The 19,208-nt window shown below is 54.4% G+C and overlaps 2 protein-coding genes across 4 annotated transcripts; both read right to left on the bottom strand.

Annotated features, from left to right (window-relative positions):
• Positions 1-676: 676 nt before the first annotated feature.
• Gzmm (granzyme M) lies at positions 677-9,233 on the bottom strand. Of its 2 annotated transcripts, none has more exons than XM_036170257.1 (5): positions 8,669-9,233; positions 2,688-2,847; positions 1,672-1,810; positions 1,327-1,596; positions 677-962 (listed from the first exon to the last, which is right to left on the bottom strand). In XM_036170257.1, exons 1-5 carry the CDS (start codon positions 8,721-8,723, stop codon positions 789-791), a joined length of 798 nt encoding a protein of 265 aa, XP_036026150.1. In that variant the 5' UTR covers positions 8,724-9,233; the 3' UTR covers positions 677-788. The 2 variants fall into 2 exon arrangements, with proteins under 2 accessions (XP_036026150.1, XP_036026151.1); XM_036170258.1 differs by having other exon boundaries at positions 2,688-2,844.
• Positions 9,234-10,186: 953 nt separating this feature from the next.
• Positions 10,187-16,290, bottom strand: Cdc34 (cell division cycle 34, ubiqiutin conjugating enzyme). Of its 2 annotated transcripts, none has more exons than XM_036171444.1 (4): positions 15,886-16,290; positions 13,321-13,407; positions 12,984-13,216; positions 10,187-10,703 (listed from the first exon to the last, which is right to left on the bottom strand). In XM_036171444.1, exons 1-4 carry the CDS (start codon positions 16,060-16,062, stop codon positions 10,493-10,495), a joined length of 708 nt encoding a protein of 235 aa, XP_036027337.1. In that variant the 5' UTR covers positions 16,063-16,290; the 3' UTR covers positions 10,187-10,492. The 2 variants fall into 2 exon arrangements, with proteins under 2 accessions (XP_036027337.1, XP_036027338.1); XM_036171445.1 differs by having other exon boundaries at positions 10,581-10,699.
• Positions 16,291-19,208: the final 2,918 nt, after the last annotated feature.

The raw sequence follows: 19,208 nt of genomic DNA, 5'->3' as shown, positions 1-19,208 counted from the left end.
GCTTTTGGGACAGAGTGTCACATAACTCAGATTGACTTTGAAATTGAGGCAATCCTCCTGCCTCAGCTTCCCTACTGCAGAGATGTCAGGTAAGGCTGAGTGCCACGCATCCTTGATATGAATTTATCTAACACACCATGGTGATGGTTTCTTTCCTGCTGATCCATTTTCTATTGATTTAATTTAGAGCCCAAAGAATCCAGGTAGTTAGATGAAGGTGGACCCTACACCTGCCACAATATGAAACTACGTAAGGGCCACACAATGTGAGATCACGTGACAGGAAATGTCCAGGAGAACCCACAGGGGGAAGATTCGCAGTCTGGGGAGATGTTGGAATGACCTCCCATCGGGCTCCATGCTGGGTTGAAAACACAGCGATGGAATGTTCTGAACTGATGCTGGCTGTGCTGGCACCCACTGGAACGATACTTGAGCTGCTTGTGTGGAGCCTCCCCATCTCCCTACCTCATGTGATAGAGCCACAGAGGGCAGTTGGCTCCCCCTGCTGGCCAAGCTGTTGCTATTTGCTCTTGCCTTGGCTCCAAGCAGACGGAGGGCACCCTGCTCCTCCTGTGCCCTAGGACTCTCCTGACAGCTACTGGGAAGGGCTGCCTTCGTATTACAGGGGAAATGGAGGCTCACGGAGGCTCACAGAGGCCACAGGCAGACAGCGGTGGGTTCAACAGATACATCATGATTTATTGGTTCCTTATTTATTTAGAGGTACAGCTAGTTGTGTGTCCCCCTCTCCCCCTGGCCAGTGAGTATCCGGGTCATCTGGAACATCAGGCCAGAGGCTGATGTGGCCAGCCACGGATGATCTTCCTGATCCAAGGGCTGTAGGGGGCCACGGCGATAGCCACAGGGGGCTTGAAGATGCCTGTGCAGTGTTTGGAGCTGAAAGACAGGATCCCATCCACCTGGCCTTTGCCACACACCAGAGGCCCTCCAGAGTCACCCTGCGGAGGTAAGGGACACAGGTCAGCTTTTGCTTCTGCATCAGGGGACCAGGTGCCTGGGAGGCTCTCGGGCTGCTTACAAGCCACATGTGCATCCCTGTCCTGTTTCCTTCCCCTGTTCTCTCTCCTTTATACCCCAGGGCCCTTGCTTGGGCCCAGATGAGGACGAGTCTGTGATGCTGGATTTCAAACCACAACTCTCTGGCTTCCTGAGTTCCAACCTAGACAGCCCGCTTACTCTCCCAGGGCCTGGGTGTCTGCATCTGAGAAACGAGATGGATCTTAAGTCTCTCCCCTCCCCCAGCAGGTGTCAGAAGCCAGCTTGGGTTGCACCCAGGCCAGGCCTCCAGGCCATCCCTTCCACCTTGCAGGGTGCCTGGCTCTTGGACTCCGCCGCCTGCAAGCACAGCATGTCGTCCTCGAGGGTGCCGTTCCAGAAGCGGCTGTTGTTACACATGCGGGTGCTCAGCACACGCAGATCCAACTCCTGCAGGGCCGGGGCCAGGTGCCCGCCACGGTGGGTTACTCCCCAGCCAGCGATGCTGCACCAAGCGCCTTCTGCCGGCCTGGCTCGGCTCTTCCTCGGCAGAGCCAGCGGCCGGACATTTGCGCTGGGCTGCACCCGCCCATCCAGCTGTGGAGACAGGAGAGCCAGTGAGTGGGTGAGGGAAGGCGGGCCACGGCGGCCCTCAGCCCCGCAGTCCCGCACCTTCAGCAGCGCCAGGTCCTTTCCATAGTTGCGATTGTAGCCAGGGTGCTTGATGGCTCTTGTGATGTTGAAGGTGAGGACGGGGTCTCGGCAGTCGCGGAGGTGGTGAAGGCCTAGCACCAGCTTCAGCTGCTCTAGCCTGCAATGCAGAACCCTGCTCACCCACAGCTGGAGAACTGACGTGCCTCCCTTCCTAGCCCACTCCTGGCACATTATCTTCCGTCTTCACAAACCTCCTCCCCTGGGTGTCTTCCTGCTCTGGCTCCTGCTCAGCGCCAGATTGGGGGATTCTTGAAGATCTCAACACTCCCTCCCCCAGCTACAGCCTTTCTTCTGTGACTTGCTCTGGGGTGGGCGTGTGTTGCCTTCCTGCATCTGTCCAAACCACAGAGAAATAACTTCTTTCCATAGGACTCAGGAGTCCACACTTGCAGCCATGTGGGACCCTCAAGTAAACACCTGGATCAAGCCATACCTGAAGCCCAGACTTCTGGAACACACGAGCTAACTTTGTTTTTTTTGTTTTATTTTGTTTGTTTTTAAGATAAGATCTTACTGTCTGACCCTGCTGTCCTAGAACTATCTAGATCATGTAGCAAACCACTGCTTCTGCCTCCTTGAGGATTAAAGGCTCAGGCCAGCACACTCGAGGTCTGCTTCCTTTCGTTCAGGGATCAGGAGTTTTTCTTCAGTGTGTGAGCAGATGAGGATGAGACCTGGCATTAGGCAGGCACTCTACCATTAACAATGTCCCTACCAGGATGGATCTATTTAGTGATGTCTTGAGGGCAGTTCTGGCTACGCAGGCTCTGTCTCCCTGGCAGGCTGGTTTTCACAGATTGCTGGGTGTCAGATGGAGGCATTCTTTCCTGTACCATCTGACCCACTGGACCAGAACCAACAGCCAGCCTATATAGCCCTGAGAGGGTTGCCCTGAACTGGTAGACCTGAGTCCTTCAGTTCCTTAAGCCAGGGAGTCTTTCTGTGGGGTGTAGGGGAGGAAGCGGGATACTCACGGCTCAGACAGGCAGTGGGCAGCTGTCAAAACCCACTTCGGATGCACAAGGACTCCCCCACACACATGAGACCCGGCTTTCTGTAGAGAGGCCATGTATGGGCGAGAGTGTGGGGTTACCTCTCGACCCCCAATGATGTGGGTCTCAAATGTGTTGCCTGCTGAAAAGTAAGACAGAGAAGCAGGTTAGGGGAGCTGCACCCAACCTTCCTCTAAGCCTGGAAGCCCTGAATCTGGCAGATCTGCTGTCTGAAATCCCCATTGACCTGTCCCAGATCCCACTAGGCCCAACTGACCAGATGCTCTCAGCTGTCAGAAGCCAGGCTTAAAATGTGAGTGGAGGGGTTGGGGATTTAGCTCAGTGGTAGAGCGCTTGCCTAGCAAGTGCAAGGCCCTGGGTTCAGTCCTCAGCCCTGGCAAAAAAGAAAAAAGAAAAAAAAAATGTGAGTGGAGGGCTGGAGATGGCTCGGAGGGTAAGGGGACCTCCGGCTGCTCTCACACAGCACCTGAGTCCAGTTTCCAGCACCCACTCCAGTGACTCACAGCTCCAAGGGATCTGACATGCCCTTCTGAAGCCTCTGGGGGCACGACACCACCATCCCATACTTCAAAAAGGTAATTACAAAATAAAACGTAAAATGAGAGCAAAAGTCATTGGTAGCCACAGGGGAGGGCACGTATGTATGAGTGACTGTCGCTCTGCTCACACACTAGACAGGAGCAGAGTTCTGACACTTGCCATAACAATGGAAGGGCCTTGAACAGGTGCTGGGGGAAAATCAGACACAAAAGGCCACACAGTGTGAAACTCTACAACAGGAAGTGGATTTTTGGGTGCCAGGATGTGGGGTGAGTGTTCTTGGGGCTGTGGGGGTGCTTACACTCCTTTTTGCTTTTCTTTTCTTTTCTTTTTCTTTTTTTTTTTTTTTTTTGCTTTTCGAGACAGGGTTTCTCTGTGCAGCCCTGGCTGTTCTGGAACTCTGTAGCCCAGGCTGGCCTCGAACTCACAGAGACCCATCTGCCTATTTCTCCTGAGTGCTGGGATTAAAGGCGTGTGCCACGACTGCCCAGCGGGTGCCTATATTTTTGTGTGGCTTCTTAACTTCAGTGAACTGAGCAGTGTGTGAATTATTTCTCTATAAACTTCATTGACATGTTGATATAAGGCACCTGGCTGGACTCAGTGAGTAGAGTGCTTGTCCACTGCACACAAAGCCCTGGGTTCCAGTCTCCCCACACCACAGAAATAAGGTCTAGGGGTGCATGCCTGTCATCCCAGCCCTGGAAAGGTGGAATCAGGATCAGGATTAAAAATTTAAAATAGACCAGCCTGGTCCACAGAGTGAGTTCCAGGACAGCCAGGGCTACAGAGAAACCCTGTCGTAAAACAAAACAAACTTTAAAATAAATGATAAAAATTTAATGTGAACCAACTCAAAATATCTCGGTTTTCCATCATTCCTTAAAGATCCTGCCTCACCTTAGGCCACATGGCCAGTCTACACCTGCTCCAGGCAGCCTTTGAGGCCTACTGTAGAGACCCACAGAGGCTCCCTAGTGAGAACTGACCCAGGGTCTGAGAATGAGCTTCTTTACCCAGCAGGACTGCATAAGGGGATGATTTGACCACGGGCACGGTTACCAAGTGTTTGGAAGGGTCTACACTTGGCTGTGAAGTGTGCTTTGATCTAGCAAGGGGGAGGTCTTTGGCCCTGCCCCTTGGCATTGTTATAAAAAGTCCTTTTGAAGAGGCAGAAGAGACCGTTGGGTTTTAGGCAGCCCATGGCCTGAAGGCCTTCAGGCTGATGTTCTCAGAGGCAAGAGAAGAATGCAAAAGGAAGCTCTCACTTCAAGACAATGAAACTCTCTCTACTCTCTCCCTCTACCTCAACCTCCCCAGGTCCACAACCTTCCTAAGACAGTAGAGGACAAAGCACGAGTGGGTGTCACTCACACACACACACACACACACACACACACACACACACACACACGTGCACACAGCTGCTTCTTGGTCAAAGTGTGGCAAAAGGCCTCCCCAGAAGGAGCCAACTGGTAACACCATTCAAGGCTTGGTGGTCCAAGGTGATGGCTGGCAAAAATCCAGGGAGGAAATATTCGCTATCTTTCTATCCAGAAGTTTCCTCTTCCTCTCTCCTCATGGGAGCCCTTTGAAAGGTGGGGGCTGGCCTCCCACAGATGGCGCCAGAACTAGGGGCTGACTTGGGTGCAGAGGAAGTGAGTGGGGAGGGAGCAGGGCAGAAGCAGTTGGACACGTCTAGTTTTGTATTAAGGTTAAGGCAGTGGTATTTTATTCTTCTGGTGCAAAAACTGTATACCGATGAAGCAAGTAATAAAAGTTAGGCTGCAGCAAGTATCTCTCTCTGTGTCTAGGTTTCTCTCTCTCAATTTCTATCTATAAAGTTAGGTAAACATATAGGGTTAAGCATATGGATATTGTGCAGGTTAATAGGAAGGAACTTAGGGTAAGAGAATTTCCCTAGTGCTGGACCTGGCGCACAAGAAACAGCATCCGGGGATGAGCAGCCCCTGCAGACTTAGCAGTCTGCGAGAGAAGCCGCTGTGGGGCGGGGAAACAGTAAGCAGATGTTTGTGTACCCGCTTGCAGAGAGTGAAAACTAGGGAGTTAATGAAGAACAGCAAGTGCAGAGGTTCTGAGTCTGTGGAGGAGCTGTGTCCTTGCTTTTCCGACTATGGGACTCTGGACGCAGACTCCTGGGAGAGGATTGGAGTCGAAATGGAGGAACATGGGCTGGAAGATTCCAGTGGAAGCTTTTGGCCTGTGGGCACTAATTTGGGACAGTTTAGATCTGAATACTGAGCCGAGGGTGGGTGGGAGGAGTTTTCCCTGAGGCAGATGTGGGCGGAACAAGACGCTCCACGCTCTCTGCCAGAGCTGCCAGGAGATGAGAACCTGTTACAGCGCTGTTCAATCAGGGTCAGTTCCCTCTTGGCCATGAAGCCAGCCGAGTTTAAGGAACAAAAGTCTTGGGATGAGACAAGGGTGGAGCTGAAGGGCTTGAGAGACTTAGTAATTTCTCTTTCTTTTTTTATTTACCTTTCTAGAGCTTTATTGAGAGAGAGGGAGAGAGAGACAGACAGACAGACAGACAGACCCCACACGGAGGGAGAGAGAAGGGGAAAAGGGGAAGAGCGTAATTTCTTTCTTAAAAACTGGAGGTTTGGGCTGGAGCGATGGCTCAGAGGTTAGAGCACTGACTGCTCTTCCAGAGTCCTGAGTTCAATTCCCAGCACCACATGGTGGCTCACAACCATCTGTAATGAGATCTGGCGCCCTCTTCTGGCCAGCAGGGATACATGCTGTTGTATACATAATAAATAAATACATCTTTAAAAACAAAACAACAACAAAAAAACTGGAGGCTCTCCAGGTCTCTCCTTCTCAGAAGGGTACTCATCTCCCTTCTATAGAGGCAGAATCAGACTCACCTGGGGAGTCGTCTATCAGAGTGACAGTCGCCATGCTTGCCCTGGCACAAAAACCTCCTGGAACAAGGCAAACCCTCGCTGCTAGTCCTGCATCTCCTCTCAAGCTAGCATTAGAGAAGCAGCTAGCAGAGGAAGGAGGTGCAAGGATTCCAATGTTCCCTGTAACCCAATAGCCAGACGCCCAGGGTGATAGAGTGAGTGGATGTAAAGGGCGCCAGGGGTGCAGCACCTGTGACTGGCCATGGCTGGGTCTCCTCCCAGACCTGGAGGGGCTGCTTGAGAACCACAGCTGGCAGCAGCTGGGTTTCCTCCTGGAGCCCCTGGGGTGAGTGGCAGTTGACAGTGCTGGGGCCTCAGGACCTGGATTGTCAAAGCCTGAGCAGCTGGCAGCTAAAGCCATGGGGTTTGTTTGCTGACTGTAAGGACTCATTTGAAAAGACTCTTCCCTCTGTGGTCGAGAGGAGCTGCAGGGCCACTTGTTTGAACTTGGTTGAATTGCTGCATTCAGGGGAGCAGTAACGGGTTTGGGTAAGGGACCCCATCCACCCTACTGGTGCTCCATGAGCAGCCCGGGACACCCAACCACTACTTCCTTGGGCTGGTTCCCATCCAGGGGCTTGGATACATGGCAGAGTTGAGTTCTCTGTTCTGTAGGATTCTTGAAGCTTTACTTTATTTGAGACAAGGTTTCTGTGTTGTCCTGGAACTCACAGAGATCCACCTGGGTGTGTACCACTACCACCCAGCTCAATCCTTGAAGCTTAAAAAAGATGAAAAAAACAAAAAACAAAACAACAACAACAAACAAACCTAAACCCAGTGTAAACGAGAGAAACCTCTGTGGCTTCATGGGAGTCAGCTCACACACTCCCAGGCCAACCTGTATCTGCAGAGCTGTGCAGCCAACACCCATGACTGAGGAGCTTCCCACCACCCAAGGAAGCTTCTCACCCGTGTGTGCTTTTCTTCCCCTTTGAAAAACAACTTTATTTTTAGACAGTGTCTCATGTAGCCCAGGCTGGCCTGGAACCATGTAGCTGAGGATGACCCTGAACTCCCAATCCTCCTGTTTCCACCTCCCCAGTACTGCAAGGACAGGTATGAGCCACTATGCCTGGGGGACATGCCAGGTGAGAGTCTGCTCTGCCCACTGAGGTGCAGGCCCTCTCCATACTTTAAAATCCCATTGGGAGACCGAGGCAAGATCTCCAGGAGTTTGACATCAGCCTTGGCTACATTGTGTCTCCACCAACTCTCCAGACAAACGTTACTGTGTAGTCCGAGAGTGGGCAGTCCACACCTTAAGTTAGAGTTGTTATACTTACAAAACGCCAACTTCCTCTCTCCTCCTTGTTCTTTTGAGAAGGTTCTAAGCAACCACGAGTGTTAAAAATTAAGGGGGTGAGGCCCGGCAGTGGTGGCACACACGTTTAATCAGGAGGCAGAGGCCAGCTTGGGCTACAGAATGAGTTCCAGGAAAGGCATCAAAGCTACACAGAGAAACCCTGTCTCAAAAAACTAAAAAAAAACTAAAAAAAAAAAAAAAAGATAGTGATGTTCTAAAACAGGAAGTGGTGATGGTGTCATGGGCCTATGAGGATATGAGGATGCTTGACTAAAGTCTATCAAATTGTGCAAACAGGTAAATTGTATACTATGAATTATCTGTCAATAAAGATCTTATAAAAAAGAAGATATGCGTGTGTATACACGTGTATGGTGGCCAGAGGTCAAGGCTTGTGTCTTCTACAAACACTCTATACCTTAACTGTGTGAGACAAGGTCTCAAGTTTGGAGTTCAATGATTCAGTCTGAGGCCCAGGGATCCTCTATCTCCGGCCCTGGTGCTGGGCTTGAGGCATACCTATTGTTTTGTTTTTTCCCCTGGAGATGGTCTCCCTTTGTAGACCTGCCTGTCCTCAAACTCACAGAGACCCACCAGCCTGTCTCCCCCCCCCCCCCCCCCCCCAGTGCTGGGATTGAAGGCATGCACCACCACTGCCCAGCTTTCAAGGTCTCATCATGTAGACCTGATTGGCCTGAACTCACAAGGGATTAGACATGTGCTACTATGCTGTGTACCCTTCCCCCTTTTTTTTCAAAGCAGGGTGTGAGACCCAGCTGGCCTCTGCTCAGCAGAGCTGAGGATGGCTTTAAATCTGTGGCCCTCTGGTCCCCACCTCCTGTGCTGGATGACAGGCGCGCTCACCATGCCTGGGTTATGCAGGATGGAACCCAGGCTTTGCTATGCCAGGCACATGGCCCACCAATCTAAGGTATGTCCTAAACCCACTTTTGTTTTTTGAGATAGGGTCTCACTCTACCTGAACCATGGCTATCCTCCTGCCTCACTCAAGTTCTGAGCTCAGGGTTTAGTTTACTCAGCGTATGCTCTTTTGTAGACACCAATCCTCAGAGATCTGGATTATTTAACTTCCCACTGCACAAAATCCACCTCCCCATCCAGACCCCAAGAACCGGGCTCTAGGCCTGTCTCCCCTTCATGCTCACCTGCCCACAGTGTCCCCAGGGCCAGCAAGAGCAGCAGGGACTGGTGGACCGCCATCCTGGTTCAGGACCTGTGGACCCGGGGTGGAGGGGGGTGGCTCCTCACTCTCTTCCTGTGAGGACAGGTGATCTTCTGAGACCCGCCCAGCTCCTCCTTCACACCCTGCTCTGGTGGCTTTAGAAAGTGTCTTTGAAGTCAGAGCCACCCTGTCTCTGGGGCTGCACTGGAGTCCAGTGATCAAGCCCCCAGTGCTCGCTTTCCTGGTGTGGTCAGGATTTTTGCTTCCTTTAGCACTGGGGTGGACCCACGGTCTGGCTGGCTGATGACCCAACCCCAGCAGAAGACAACTTGCAGGGTCTGTTCTCTCCTTCCACCACGTGGGTCCTGGACTGGAACTCTTGGCTCCAGTGGTGGCAAGCCTTCACCCACTGAGCCCTGTTGCTGGCCTGAACTCTATGTAGACCAGGTTACCAGGTTGGCTTCAAATTGTATGTAGCACAGGATGGCCTGAAGGTGCTATCTTTTTCTTTTGGAGGCAGGTCTACGTAGCTCTGGTTGTCCTGGAACTCACTTTGTCTACCAGGCTGGGTTTGAACTCACCAAGATTATTAGTCTGCCTCTGCCCTGGAGTGCTGGGACTAGAGTGGTGTGCCACCACCCCTTGCACCTTACCATCTTAACTAGTAACACTCAGTGGCAAGAAGTACAGTGCAATGGCCAGGCAACAGTCCTGTGCTGTCCCCACTCCCCAGCCTCCTCCTGTGACCGGCCGTGACTGGCAGAGGTCCCTTTAAGCACAGTTCAATAGAGTACGGCTTTGTTCCAGACTCAACTCTGGGTGCATCAGGCCCATTTATGGGGAAGTGAGTGTTTCACTTTTGGTTTCTCTTGTGTGACCACCCTGCTGTCCTGGAACTCAATCTGTAGAACTCAGAGACCCACCTGCCCCTGCCTCCTCAGGGTTAGGGATTAGTTAGTGCTGGGATTAAAGGTGTGCACCACCACCACTGCCCGGCGTCTTTTCCCTTCTTTACACGGCACACACAAACCATCAGTGGTTTCAAGTCCTGGGTTCCACCCCAGCACGTCGTAAGCGGCAGGGCAGCTCTGTCATCTCAGCACAGGATTACTTCAGTCTGTTAGAGTAAGACTCACCCTGCCTTTCTCTTGGGGAGTCACTAGGCTCAGTGTCCCAGCCACAGAGACTCCTCAGGTAGGCACTGGAGTTCCCAGAGCTGAGGAAGTACCCGGACCACAAGAACTGCTGGGGATACGGGCCCTCCACATGCCTCAGGATCCAGGACTTTCCAAAGACACAGACCCCAGGCCCAGGCCTCCTGACTGCAGGCTTGAGGTGGGTGCAGGCCGATGGTGCAGCCGTAGTGCCGGATGCAGGCCAGCATGATCTGCAGGCAGCAGGGAGCTGCTCCTGGGCCTGGGGCCCCTGCAGACCACTGAGCACGATGAACAGACCGTTATCAGTGTTTCCTCTGCCCATCCCACTGTCCTGGCTGCTTCTCCCAGCTTCTCAGAAAGCCATTTTATTTGGATTTCACACACACCAAAGCAGAGAGGAGACGACTGTGGGGCTGGCCCTGTGGTCGGGCTGGGATGGAGTCTCTGCCTCCCCACCAGGCGGTCCCCAGCCTCCCAGACTTGTCACCATCTGTAAGCTGAGTGGGGTGTCTGCCAGGCACCACGGGGTAAGAGGACCTAAGGGTCACAGGACGGGAGCCCACACGGAACCTCAGTGAGGTAGTCTGTCGCCTGAGGCCCACACGGGTCCTGCTGAGGTAAAATTTGTAAGTTTATTTCGGGGACGCAGGTCAGGACTCCTCGGTGCCAGAGTCATCCTCTTCGTCCCCAAAGCAGCTGTCGGCCTCCTCCACTTCGCCATCCTCATAGTAGTCATCATAGAAGAGGTCCGAGCCCTCGTCGGGCGCCGGCGCCTTGGTCTTCACGCAGTACTCAGCCAGCGTGGTGGGCACCTTCACGCCATCACGCTCCGCGTCCACCTTGGTCCCCAGGACCTGCTTCCTGGGGAGACAGGGGAGGTGAGGACTTGGCCAGGCACCCCGGATTCCAAAGACAATGAATGGAAGGTGAGGAGCTGGTGGAAGGGGTCAGGAGATAATGGGGGACAGGGAAGGGAAGGTGGGCGGCCTCAGTGACCAGCTCCCAGGCAGGAAAGTAACCACCGGCAGGTGTAGGACAGGCCTGTTGCCTGGCACTTGGAGGCTGAGGGAGGAAGTGTGTGAGTCTGGGGCTGGCTGGGATTATAACCAGAGACAATGCAGTAAGAGTGCCTGTTGGGAAGCACAGGACCTAAGCCCAGTTCCCAGCACCCACACCAGCCGCAGCACAGCAGCCTCCAGGCCTGCACTTCTAGTGCTGTGGGAGCACACAGGAGGACCTGGGCGGGCAGGGACACCAAACTTTGTCCCCTGAGTTCTCTGTGTGTGCACCCACCCACCTACACACCGACACCAAACGCTTGCAAACTACAGCCTGAGCTGAGGCACTTACTAAGGGTGGTCCTGGAGGAAGTGACCTGGACACCAGCCTTCCTTGACTTCACTCTGAAGCAACACACAGCAAGAGCTCCCCTGCACAGGGGCAGCACTTAACTAAAGAAATCAGGCCTGGGCCAGAGGCTCAGGTACCCTCAAGGGGCCAGGCCATCCTCAGGGTGCAGGTCCCAATGGGAATGGTGAAGGGTAGGGCAGATGCTGGTCTCAGCTTCCCACAGAGAGAATGGGGTACAAGACCGTGCTGGAGGGGCCACCATGACAGCACATCAGAATAGCCTGGACCAGTCTCAAGGCCCTTCCCACAGACTTCCACTGTCCTGTCCCGTGGCTGGACACCAGCTCTCAGGCTGAGTCCCAGGAGCAGCACAGGCCCCATCATGGTCATAGCAAGTGGTGCCTGAGTTGGAATGGTAAAAATAGCCTGGGGCTTCTGTTCTGGGACAGGGACACAACAAGGAAGCAGCCGGGGAACCAGGCCAAAGGCCTCTGCCAGGAGGCAGGAACCTGCAGTGATCACTGGTGCTGCACCAATTAGGGTGATATAGTGAGACTTTGTCTCAAAATCTAAGAAGAGAAACCCTACAGGGCAGCTTGCCTTCCTCCCGGCTGAGGGACAGGCAGGAGGGTGGTGAGCTGCAGCACAGCCTAAGCAGGACAATGGGGACAGGGCTGCAGGGGCTTCCAGACCCTGCTGATCTGAACATGTTGACACCGCCCCGAATAACTAACACCTCCACACAGGACCACAGCAGCCACACAGCGGAGGGGAAGCAGAGGCACATCTTGTTCTGATGAACCTGTTCAGGTCTTGCTGGACCAGCTCTGAGCACCAAGCTGCAGCCTGTGTCAATTCTGAGAAGTCAGGCCTGCCTTCTGCAGGACATGGCACAGGGCTCCTCCTGGACGGCTCCATCCTGTCAGCTCCAGGCTGACATGTGTGGCTTGCTCAGCATGCCTGCTGATAGGCCTGGGCCACTGCCAACATGGGAACAATACCAGCCCATGTGTGTTTGGGTCACTGTGTGTGGACAAGTGCTGTCCTTCTGGGTCAGTGTTGAGGCAGGGGGTGGCTGGCTGTGAGGTGTTAGATCACTCTGGCATCAAGAGGGAACTTGAGGAGGAAGATCTGGGGTTACAGGAAAGCCTGTCTCAGAAAACAGAGAGAAACTAAGCGACCAAGACTGGGAATGTGGGTACCTGTGTGGACACTCAGCAGGGCTTCACATCTGCCTAGAATCCTGCAAATGGAATTCTACACACAGCTTTAGGTGTGTAAGGGAAACCACCTGACCTCCAAACAAGCCAGGAACTCCCCGCCCCGCTGAGCAGTGATGGTGGCTGTGGATGCTGCCACACACAGGCTCTTGAGGACAGCTCACAGTGGGCTCAGTGACATTCCCCCTTTGCAAAAAGACTCTAGGTTTCGGAACCACAAATGCACAAACCCAAGTTACGCTTGCACAAAAACAAATGGGGAGGAGGAGGCCTGGAGTGCTCCACCCACTCATGAAGACCCCCAGAGAGGATCTTGGCCGTCCTGGGTGGTCCGCTCAGTGCCTCTGGGGGGCACACAGAGGGGTGTAAGATTGTTAACATTTAACAGCCACACAAGGAACAGCTGTGTTCAGAACAGAGAAGAGCTGACATGGCAGGGCGCGTGTCTGTGTGGTGCCGTGGGGGCGTATCCCACTCCACACACGAAGCCCAGATCACTCTTGCAGCAAGCAGCATCTCTTGTCAAAGGACCCGGCGGCACTGCCCTGCCCTGCCCGTGACTGGCACTCACCGGATGATGTCTGTGTACTCGCGGTCCTTCCCCTTGCTCTCCTTCCACTTTCTGTACATCACCGAGGCGTCCACGTTGGCGGGCGAGAAGGTGTTGGGCTCATTCAGCAGGGAGATCACACTCAGGAGGATGGTCCTGACATTCTGTGTGGGGTTCCACCGCTCTGAGGGCAGCTCCCCACTCTGAGGGTCATCAACTGGGGGATGGAGGATGGAGATGCACACGTCCCCTGTCTGCAAGAGTGACCGGGATTTGATGAGGCGTGAGCCAAGTGTAAGGGAGGCATGAGGGTGTGTGGTGAGGCAGGCATCTGTACTGCTCATAGTGACTGACTTACCTCATAGATGTTTGGGTGCCACATCTTGGTGAGGAACCGGAAGGCTGGTGGGGAATATGGGTAATCGATGGGGAACTTGAGGCGAGCCTGGGGGCAGAAAGTGGGGGTGGTTCAATGGCTGCCCACTGAGCACTGGTGTTAGGAGCTGTCCCAGAGGGGGTGAAGAACTGTCTGTGACAGGCTGCCTCTCGTCTGTTCAAGCACTGAAGCCAAACCAGTCCCTGTGCAGTCCAGGCATTACCTGTGACCCGGCACCCAGGTAAGGGAAGGCTTAGGGGGACAGGGCCACTTGTTGTGGGCCAGCCAGGGGGGTGAGTCAGCAGGCTTCCTACCGCAGCACCAGGCTCAGGGGCCTAGGTGAAGGCTATCTACTTGCCTGCCCCTGCCCTGCAGACTTTAGACTGGTAGAGGAGGAGGCCTGGGGTTTGCCCTAGCCCTGGAGCTCCCCAAGGGCAGCCTCTAGAATGTCCATCCCCTGGGCAAGGAGAACACTTAAGGGAAGTGGCCTGTGGCCTCAGAGCCAGCCAGGAATTCAAGCTGAAGGCTCTGTCCTCTGAAGGAAGTGACTCCTTCCCACCGAACATATACAAACCTAGTGCAGAGCTTCCAACCCTGATCCCCTCAGGACGGCTGCGAGGGGAATGTGGCCTTGCTGGAACAAGACCTGTCACTTCTGTACCTCCAGATGCTCTTTAGAAATGAGCAAACTAGGCCTGGGGAGTTAGCTCAGTGGTAGAGCGCTTGCCTAGCAAGCGCAAGGCCCTGGGTTCGATCCTCAGCTCAAAAAAAAAAAAAAAAAAAAAAAGCAAACTGCAGCGCAGTGGTGCACACCTTTAACCCCAGCACTCGGGAGGCAGAGGCAGGCGGATCTCTGTGAGTTTGAGGTCTACAGAGTGAATTACAGGACATGCACCAAAACAACTCAGAGAAACCCTGTCTGGAAAACCAAACAAGACCCAACTGAGGCTCAGCATCGGGAAGGCCCCCACCCCTTCCTGGACAGCCACACTCACAGTAAGACGGGCTGGCCATCCAGAAGCAGCTCTAACACCCCCTCAGAGGGGTTCCACGTCTCAGCCCCCGTACCACATGGAAGGCACCCACGCTGGCAGATCTGACTGACACCCTGCAGGGCCTCCTCCCAAGCTGTCCCTAGAATAATGTGAACCTAGGAGGCTCTACCCACAATCCTTTACAGGTGGGAACCAGCTCCGGTGGACACGCCAGGGGCTGCTCAGTTCGGACCACATTCTAGGGTGGGAGGCAAAGGTGTCCACATGGCTCCCATTCTCCATATGCTGTACCTGGGAACCCTACTCTAGAGTTTCCTTGGTGGAGCAGACCGCCGCTCTCCTAGTCAGTGACCAGGAAGGCTGAGGACACCGGCCACAAAAGATGACACAGGACAAACATTTGTCGTGGACCTGCATCTGGGACCTGGCCTGGCTGGGATTTGTGCATCCACCTTGTTCCTCTTGGCTCTGGAACGTGATTCCTGCTAGGAGTCCCTGTCCCCAGCAGGCAGGATGGTAGAGAGCGGCACTGATGTGGGTCCCTATCCTTGGCAATGCTGGGTCAGCCTAGGCTCTCTGCTCCCAATCACAAAAGCATCTGGTACATTGAGCCCGAAGCCACCAGAGGGCAGATGACATTGCCTGGAAGGCAAAAATCAGGCCTCCAAGAAGCCACCTGCTCAGTGGAACCTGAGAAAGGCTGCCGGCCATGGGGCAAACAGAGAGCTCTAGGGGCCAGAGCCCTTGGCAGGGAGCCAGGGTGCAGCTCTGAGGACTCAGGGTGGGCAGCCAGGCCCCTGCCTCCACCGTCCCCTTGGAATGTGTTACATAAACCCTGGCTAGGGCTAAAGGTGGCTGTGGTCCAAGCAGGCGCGTCTGCCAAAGCCGTCAGGGCCTCTGCTGGGACTGGAGCAGGTGGCTATCCAGGCTGTACATCCCTTCCCTGGGGACACAGTGGCCAGCAGCTGCCCCTGGTCCTGCGTCCTGGAGTGGGGACAGCCTGAGGACATGCCAGCAAGCAGCTGTCTCTGGGGGTTTGTGCTCCAGAGCGGGGGGACAGCCTGGGGATGCCAGCCGGCAGCTGACCCTGGGCCTTTATGTCCTGGGATGTGGGCAGCCAAAGAGAACCTTCCCCAGGGACATGTTAGTGGGATGGGGGCAGCCCGGGAACGTGCTTGCCAGCAGGGGGCTCCGAAGGCTCCTGTGTTGTGTGGAGAAGGGACTGCCTGGCGACAAGAAGGCCAGCGGCTGTCCCTGGGGGGATCCTTCCCCAGGGACCTGCTTGGTCGAGTGCAGGGCAACCTGGGAACAAGCTGGCCAGCAGCAAGCTCTGGAGGGCCCCGTGTCTTGTGGTGGGGGACTGCCTGGGGACACGCCAGTCATTAGCTGTCCCTGGTCCTCGGTGGTCTCTGTTGGAGGGCCGTCCAGGGAGACCAGTCCTCCGGGGTTATGTGGGCACGTGCCCAATAAAAATGGAGAGGGCGCCTTGCACAGGAGGCCTGAGCCAGCCTGAGGGGGGTTTGGTACAAAGGGTAAACTGAGGCCCATCTACCTTGAAGTAGCCGCCCTCGTAGTAGGTGTTGGGGGGCCCGAAGATGGCCACCTCCCAGTTGTACAGATCGCCCTCGTCCACCAGCGTCACCCGGAAGCCCTCCACCGGCTCCTCCTGCAGCCCCTTCAGCTCCAGCAGCAGCGCCTTCTGCGAGCTGGGAACCAGCGGCCGGGCCATGGCGGTGGCGGCGGCGGCGGAGGGACCCGGGGCCGGGGCCGGGCCGGGCCGCGGGACCGGCACGAGCTCGCGGGACGGACCGGGTCGCGCGCCCGCAGGGGGAGAGCCGCCGCCTTCCTCCTCTGCACCGCCGCCGCCGCCACCCGGGGACCCCGAAGGCTCCACTCGCTCTGGCGCCGCTGCCCGCCCGGCGTTCGCTTCGGCCCGGCCCGGCCCGCGCCGAATGCGCCTGCGCGCAGCAGCCACTGAACCTCGACTACGCCTGCGCGCCGGCTCCGGGTCCCGAATGCGCCTGCGTGCCACACCCGGGCCTCGAATGCGCCTGCGCACCGCTGCCGCCGGGCCGGAAGTGCGCCTGCGCGCCACTGCCGGGTCTAGAATGCGCCTGTGCGACGCTTCCACCGGGTCCGGAGTGTGTCTGCGCGCCCGCCCGCGGGGCACGCCGGGAACTGTAGTCTTCTTCCCCCGCCCTGCCGCGCAGGCGCCTTGCGTTTCCGAAGCCCCGGAGGCCGCCGTCGCCTCCGGCCAGAAGAGCTCCGCGGATGCCTGTGTGCGGGGTGGCGGGCAGGGCAGGGCTGCGCGGTGCGGCCCAGCAGCTGCGGCTTTGGGGGCCTTTTTTGTGACGTCCAGGGGGCGTGGTTATGGGCGGGAAACTGGGCGTGGCTCGGGCGGGGGCGGAGCAGGATCCGCCTGGTTTTCCCAACGTGAAGCTGTGGATGTTCCCTTTTGGTCTTTGCGGGCTTGCTCAGAAGGAGGGCAGACAGAATCGATGACTTGGGGTCCGCAGGCCTGGCCTCCAGGAGGTGGGATCTAAATCCGGGCGCTCGACCCTCATGTCAGGCTGACCTTTGACCACCCCCTAGTCCTGCTTAAACAGACCGGAAAGCAGTGGAGAGGCATCCCGGGAGGTATAGGAGCGAGAACAGACGTGCAAAGTCCCTGAGGCGGTCTGGTGCAGACACGCGCTCCATGCTTGGACTTTTGGTCAGGAGAGTCGCGGGTGTGTGTGGTGTACCTGTGACCTCTAGGGGTGGGTGGTTCTGGAGAAAGGGCAACTCCCTACCTACAACAGCACCTACAGGTGCTCCATCATCCTGTGCTGGTTGGGGATAGCAAGTAGACGTGTTTGGAGACAGGGAGACAGTGCCAAAGGTGGGGCTGGTTGATGCGGCCAGGGGAGAGCCTCAGCGCCAGGGCCACCTCACGTGCAGCAGTGCCGGGCCTTGGCTGTCCTCTCTCTGGGCCCTTGGGCTGGAAGACTTGCTTTTGTGAGGGTTACTCGTGTTCTCTGCTCCTCTCGTCTGAGAGCACGTCTCCTCCATTTTACAGTGGCATCTAGTTGTCACTGCATAACAAATGGCCCAGGCTTTCCTCTCAATGTGCCTGGGATGACCACTCCCACGGCCTCCACTGGGAAGCCCTTGATGGACAGAGGGACAGGGCTCCTCTCCCTCCCTCCCTCCTCCCTCCTCCCTCCCTTCTCCCAGGTGAGCCTGCATCTGGGCTCAGACATCCTGAATGCTGGGTGTTGAGCATCTGAGAAGTGTACTGGCTTGCCTCTGGTGACTGGGGTCTTCCCACTTCTAGCCTGGCATGTTCAGACATGGATGTCATGGCCCCAAGTCCCCAGTCTCTGAGACTGATCATCTGATCAGGATAGTCCAAGCCTCCTCAAAGAAAGGAGCTGTCCCCACCCCAAGCTGCAGGGGTGCCTCATGATGAGCCTTAGTCGTTGGGCATTTTCTAGGAACAGGGCTGGGAGCTCTGGGGCAGGGATTATGGGACCATTTGTTCCCCATTCTGGAAAGCTGAGACTCCCAGGAGATAAGAGAAAGATGCTGACGATAGTGTTTCTCCGATGTTTTCTTTTTTCTTTTTCTTTCTTTTTTTTGATAGGGTTTCACTGTAGTCCTAGCTTTCCTGGAATTCATTCTGTAGTCCAGGCTGGCCACAAACTCACTGAGATCCGCCTGCCTCTGCCTCCCTAGTGCTGGGATTAAAGGTGTGTGCCTACTGGACTCATTATGCAGAGGGAGGATAATATTTCAGAATAGATTTTCTTAGCTCACAGAGTAAAAAGTTAAAGACAAGCTATATGGACAAGGTGTTTGAATTAGTCAATTGTCAGGAATGGATCCAGCTGAGATTGTAGTACCCTATACTAATGCTGAAATTGTGCAATTGTGGTGATTAATGATGATTGGCAAAGAACTTTAGGAGAAATTAACAAATATCCAAAAAGATAAGCAACTTCAGTTTATAAAAAGAACTTAAGGGATTCTTCCTGCATAGTGAAAACAGCACATATTCCTGGGGCTCTTACATTCTATACTGATACAAAAAAAAAAAAATTAGGAACGACTGGTTGCAAAGCAGGAAACATAAGCAAAATATTTCAAAGTCCATATACCTCAGTTCAAAAATCAGAGTTACATGCCATTCTGATGGTTTTATTATACTTTAATGAACATATTAACATAATTACAGATTCTCTATATGCAGAAAGAGTTGTGTTGCACATAGAAACTGCTGAATTTATTCCCGATAACACAGAATTAACTTTATTATTTGCACAACTACAACAAGCAGGCTGAGAAAGGAACTGCCCACTTTATATCACCCACATCTGATCTCATACTAGGTTACCTGGACCATTAGCAAAAGGAAAAGAAGAAATTGATCAATTATTGATAGGAAATGTGTTGGAAGATCCAGAATTTCTTAAGAAACATGTTAATAGTAGGGGCTTAAGGAAAAAACTTTCCATTACTTGGAAACAAGCTAAGGAAATCATAAAAAACCAAACCAAAACAAAACAAAACAAAAAAAAAACAACTGTACTGTTTGTTCTTTTGTGGTGTTATTTTATTTGTGCTCTAATAAATAAAGCTTGCCTGGAGATGAGAGTGTGGAGCTAGCCACTAGTTAACCATAGAGGCCAGGCAGTGGTGGCACACGCCTGTAATCCCAGCACTAGGGAGGTGGAGACAGTAATGTAAGGTGGGTGTGATAGGAAATCACAACATGTCCACACGGTTGGGCTTTCCCGGCGGACCGCCTAGTTATTTCCAGTTCAAAATAGCCATTTCCAGGTCAGAACATCTCGCACGACCAGGACTCCGTGGCTTTGCATGGTTGCGTAAAGT

Source organism: Onychomys torridus, chromosome 21 (assembly GCF_903995425.1).
Source record: "Onychomys torridus chromosome 21, mOncTor1.1, whole genome shotgun sequence".
Lineage (NCBI taxonomy): Eukaryota > Metazoa > Chordata > Mammalia > Rodentia > Cricetidae > Onychomys > Onychomys torridus.
This window is presented reverse-complemented; position numbering and strand designations above follow the sequence as displayed.